This window comes from Colobus angolensis, unplaced genomic scaffold (genome assembly GCF_000951035.1).
Source record: "Colobus angolensis palliatus isolate OR3802 unplaced genomic scaffold, Cang.pa_1.0 Scaffold66, whole genome shotgun sequence".
In the NCBI taxonomy this organism is placed as follows: Eukaryota; Metazoa; Chordata; class Mammalia; order Primates; family Cercopithecidae; genus Colobus; species Colobus angolensis.
Genome location: NW_012120265.1, coordinates 1,040,322 through 1,045,784, shown reverse-complemented (window position 1 = coordinate 1,045,784; position 5,463 = coordinate 1,040,322). Strand labels below are relative to the sequence as shown.

The 5,463-nt window shown below is 52.3% G+C and overlaps 1 protein-coding gene across 1 annotated transcript in view; it reads right to left on the bottom strand.

Moving 5' to 3' along the window:
* MYO9B (myosin IXB) overlaps positions 1–5,463 on the bottom strand; it is a 119,482-nt gene that overhangs the window by 41,927 nt on the left and 72,092 nt on the right. The window contains exons 9-10 of the mRNA XM_011925897.1: positions 1,666–1,807; positions 1,184–1,388 (exon numbers count right to left, since the gene is read on the bottom strand). Coding sequence (XP_011781287.1) covers positions 1,184–1,388; positions 1,666–1,807 — 347 coding nt within the window. The remainder of the gene's footprint in view (positions 1–1,183; positions 1,389–1,665; positions 1,808–5,463) is intronic.

Here is a 5,463-nt window from a genome sequence, read left to right as displayed (position 1 = left end):
TACTCTGGAGGCTGAGGCAGGAGAATGGCATGAACCCGGGAGGCGGAGCTTGCAGTGAGCCAAGATTGCGCCACTGCACCCCAGCCTGGGCAACAGAGTGAGACTCCGTCTCTACACACACACACAAAAAGCAGCTCATCACTCAAATGTGGGCAAAGTCGGGTTAACTGTGAAGTTTTGGATCCCCAAAACAGAGCACTGTCTATTTCCTATTTCTCATGAAAGCTTTATCCTTCCTCCTTTTCATCAAGCCCCTTCTGGAGACAGAAGCCACAGCTGATAACTGAAACTGAAGCTGAGGACGGAAAGTCGGAGCCCTTAGACCCGGGTGAGCCACTCAACCATGCAGGCCTCAGGTTGCTTGGGAAAAATGAGGACATAGCTTCCTGCCATCCTTCTATCAGCAACTCTATAGGGCTGACCCAAGTCTTGAGTGGATCAGGCACACCCCCTGCTTCAAACCATCTCTGTCTAGGACAGGGGAACAGAAATGTCCCTTTGAGGCTGGGTTCCCAGTAGAGAATGTTCAGATAAGAGAAGAGGCTGAGGCCGGGCGCAGTGGCTCACACCTGTAATCCCAGCACTTCATGAGTCAGAGGCAGGCGGATCATTTGAGGTCAGGAGTTCGAGACCAGGCTGGCCAACATGGCGAAACCCCATCTCTACTAAAAATACAAAAATTAGCCTGGTGCGGTCGCCTGTAGTCCCAGCTACTTGGAAGCCTGAAGCAGGAGAATCACTTGAACCCGAGAGGCGGAGGTTGCAGTGAGCCAAGATTGTGTCATTAACTAGTGCCTAGGCCAGAGAGAGAGAGACCCTGTCTCTTAAAAAACAAAAAAAGAGCAAGAGAGACAGAGAGAGAGAAAGAAGAGGGAGAGCACTAGGAAGAGCTACATTAACCCAATCAGCAAACTCCCAGGGCCAGCGGATCAGGAGGCATCATTAGCAAAGGAGAGGCCCGATGGAGCTGCTGAGAGCATGCCCTGAGGTTAAATTACACTCGCAGGTCGAGTTTCTGTGCAGGGTGATGGGAACACTGCAGGTAGACAGTGGTGTTCGCACAACATAATGAATTAGTACATAACAGTACTAAATGCCAATGAACTGTTCGCTTTAAGATGAACTCAGGATGTGCCCCCCTCTCGACAGTGACGCTTGTGTGGGCTCATGCCCCAGCTCCCACCTGCAGCCTTTTCGGCCCTCTCGGCCCGCAGGCGTCCGGCCTCCCGAAGCACGGCCATGGCCCGGATAGCGGCCCGGAGCACGGCCCAGCGGAACACGGCCACAGGGTCCATGCCAATGAGCTCCCGCACATAGGAGCTGTCACTTCCCCGCAGCAGGGCCACGATGTCTGGCCGCATGTAGTCCATGTTCTTCTCCCGGAAGTCCTGGTGGGGGATGGATGTGGGCGGTCACTCGGGGATAGTCACCAGTGCCTACCAAAGACCCGGGGCTGGCGCAGGAAGGGCTGGTGATGGGGTAGGGTCCATCCTAAGCGCAAATGGCAGTTCTTGAGCTATGGAGTCTTGGGCATTGGAGCCGGGAATTCGCGGTGGGTTCTGAGCACCCTGGAACCTCGCCCACAGGAGGATCCTCCCATTTGGAATTCTGGGCTGACTGTGGCTTCCCTTAGGCTTCCGCCAACGGTGATGGGCAGACACCTACCTTGATCTGATATTTCACCTTCCCTGCGAAGTGCTGGATGATGAAGGCTGGCTCCATGACCGGGGTGCCCAGGAAGTACTTATTGTCCTCATGCTGCTGTTTGAACTTGGCCAGCAGGGTCTGGCTCGTGGCGTGGGGGAAGCTGGGAACAGAACACGGAACCTTTGCAGGCATGAACGGCGGCTGATTTACCTGCTGTGTATTTCACCTTGCAGACCCCTGGTGCACGAGACAGGTGGGTGCATGGGGTGGGCAGAGCAGTGAACTGGCACAGGCTCTGTGAGCAAAGCGGTGGGTGAAGGAGCGAAGAAAAGAAGGAATGACAGTGAGCCTGCCTGCCTCATGCCGAACATGCTGGCAGAGGGCTGGGACACTGCTATCTGCATGCGCCTGCCTGCCTCATGCTGAACACGCTGGCGGAGGGCTGGGACTCTGCTCTCTGCGTCAGCACGCACAGCTGCAGCCTGGTACAAGGAGGCTGAGGGTGAAGTGACACTCTCAAGGCTTCAGGATTTTTAAAACGAAAACATATTTTTTCCTTTGGAGACAGGGTCTCACTCTGTTGCCCAGGCTGGAGTATAGTGGTACGATCACAGCTCACTGTGGCCTTGACTTCCTGGGCTCAAGGGATCTTCCTGCCTCAGCTTCCTGAGTAGCTGGGACTATAGTACAATGTTTTTCTTTTTTTAAGAGAAGGGGTCTTGCTATGTTACCCAGGCTGGTCTTGAACTCCTGGCCTCAAGCGATCCTCCTGCCTCAGCCTCCCAAAGGACTAGGATTATAGGCGTGAGCCACCGTGCCCAGCCAGGGCTGCAGAATTAACATTGAGTAGCTCAGTGCCTGAGTGTGGGTGGCTCACTCTCCTTGTCCCCACATGGCTATTTTCTAGGGGGTTTGGAGAGAGGTCGCTGACCAGGCTTGGTGGCATCTGCAAAGTCTGTCCCCTGGGAGGTCTGGATCTGTTACCCATCATAGGCAGCTCCTAAAAATAATCCTGGGCCCGAGTGACTTCTGGTCTTGGAGCCATTTGTACCCGAATGCCATAGCTTGGACAGGGGGTCCTTCTCCTGCACCACAGTTGGAAGGAGAGGCTGGGAGAGGAGGATGAAGCAGGGCTCTGTTGTGCTCCGGGGAGGGGGAGGTTGTGGGGGCAGAATAACGGACTCCTTGTACCTAACTACTTCTACCTCCCAGGAGGGAAATGATGTTGTTGGTTTGGCAAACGCTGCCTGAGCCTGGCCCCACTTTTGAAAATAGAGGCAGCGGAATGCCTGTATTTTCATCGGGGGCTCCGTGTTAACGGGGCCAAGGAGGGGAGAGTCTGTAGCTATGAAGCATTTCCAGGACTGTAAACAGGGTATGGAGTGTGAGGCATCTGCCTTGAGTGTCCCCCAAAACCCTCAGTCATTGAGATAGGTAATATTTTAGCACACTATTTCAGAAAATCTAAATCAATGTGCAAAAAGAAACAAAAAATTCCATGATGAGCAAAAATAGCAAGATTTTAAATAAAGAGACCTGAGCCTGCTGGGCTAGGCCCTGCCTCACGGGCTTCCCCTGATCTGGCCCTGGGAGTTTCCTGGTTGTGATGACGTAGCTCCTCCTCCTGTCATCTCTACTTTTTTTTTTTTTTTTTTTAATTTTTAGAGTTGGGGTCTTGCTCTGTTGCCCAGGCTAGAATGCAATGGTGCAATCACAACTCACTGTAGTCTTGACTCTCTGGGCTCAAGTGATCCTCCTGCCTCAGCCTTCTCAGTAGCTGGGACTATAGGTGCATGCCAGTGTGCCCAGCTAGTTTATTTATTATTATTTTGTAGAGATGGGGTCTCACTATGGTGCCCAGTCTGGTCTTTAACTCCTGGTCTCAAGTGATCCTCCACCTTGGCCTCCTGAAGTGTTGGAATTAAAGGTGGGAGCCACCGCATCTGGCCCAAATGCTCTTATCTGAACATTCTCTACCTGGACCCCAGCCTCAAAGGGATGTGTCTGTCCCCCTGTCCTGGACAGGGACTAGGTTTGAGGCACGGGATGTGCCTGATTCATTTGAGACTCTGGCCAGCCCCTTGGAGATGTCATTGGCAAGGGATGGGTCTGATAGAGTTGCTGATAAAACAGTATGTCCATATCTTAACCCCCCCCGCCCCCCCGCCAACTTTTGAATGTGACCTTATTTGGAAAACAGGGTCTTTGCAGGTGTAATTAGTTAAGATGAGGTCATCAGCGTGGGACCTAGTTCCATATGGATGGTGTCCTTCTAAAAAGAGAAGACAGGGTCAGGTGTAGTGGCTTACACCTGTGGTGCCAGCACTTTGGGAGGTCAAGGTGAGAGGATCGCTTGAGCCCAGGAGTTCAAGACCAGCCGGGCGACAAAGGGAGATTCCATCTCTACCAAAAAATTTTTTAACCAGCCTGGCCAACATGGTGAAAAAACCCCATCTCTACTAAAAATATAAAAATTAGCTGGGAATGGTGGCAAGGCACCTGTAATCCCAGCAACTCAGGAGGCTGAGACACGAGAATCGCTTGATCCTGGGAGGTGGGGGTTATACTGAGCTAAGATGACGCCAATTAACTTGAGCCAAGATGGTGCCACTACCCTCCAGCCTGGGCGACAGAGACTCTGTCTCAAAAAATATAAAATAAAATAAAATAAAATAAGATAAAATAAAACGTAGCTGGGTGTGGTGGTGCATGCCTATAGTCTCAGGCACTTGAGAGACTGAGGCAGGAGGATGGCTTGAGCCTGAGAGGTCGAGGCTGCAGTGAACCAAGGCTGTGCCACTGTACTCCAGCCTGGGCAACAGAGCAAGAGCCTGTCTCATAAAAAAATAAAAAAGAAAAGGAGGAGACAGGACTGAGAGATGAGAGATGGAGACACAGAGGGAAGAAGTCCATGTGAAGAGGGAGGCAGGGACTGCAGTGATGTGGCCAAAAGCCAAGGAAAGTCTGGACCCCCAGAAGCTGGAAGAGGCAAGGAAGGGTCCTCCCTTGGAGCCTCTGGAGGCAGCACAGCTCTGCCGACACTTTGACTTTAGACTTCCAGCTTCCAGAACCATAAGATAATAGATTTCTGTGGTTTTAAGAATTCCACCTCCTGGGTTCAAACGATTCTCCTGCCTCAGCCTCCCAAGTAGCTGGAATTATAGGCACCCGCCACTATGCCTGGCTAATTTTTGTAGTTTTAGTAGAGATGGGGTTTTGCCATGTTGGCCAGGCTGGTTAAAAATTTTTTTGTAGAGACGGAATCTTTTTTTTTTTTTGAGACAGAGTCTTGGTCTGTCACCCAGGCTGGAGTGCAGTGGCGTGATCTCCGCTCCGCCTCCCAGGTTCAAGCGATTCTCCTGTCTCAGCCTCCCGAGTAGCTGGGATTACAGGTATCCGCCACCATGCCTGGCTAATTTTTGTATTTTCAGTAGAGACGAGGTTTCACCATGTTGGCCAGGCTGGTCTCCCAACTCCTGACCTCAGGTGATCTGCCTGCCTCGGCCTCCCAAAGTGCTGGGATTACAGGCGTAAGCCACTGTGCCCGGCCAAGATGGACTCTTTCTATGTTGCCCAGGCTGGTCTTAAACTCCTGGACTCAAGAGCCCACCTGGCTTGTAGTGATCCCTTAGGGGAGCCACAGGAAAGTAGTTCAGTACGTGTCACGTGACTTCACTGACTACAACTGGGTGACCCAGAATGAGGCACCTTATTGACCTCCCTGTCTGCCTTCACGGTGCCCTGCGGACTGCGGGGATGAGGGGGGAAGGCTCAGAAGTGAGTTCAGAGCCCGGCAGCATCTGGGTCCCAGTTCCA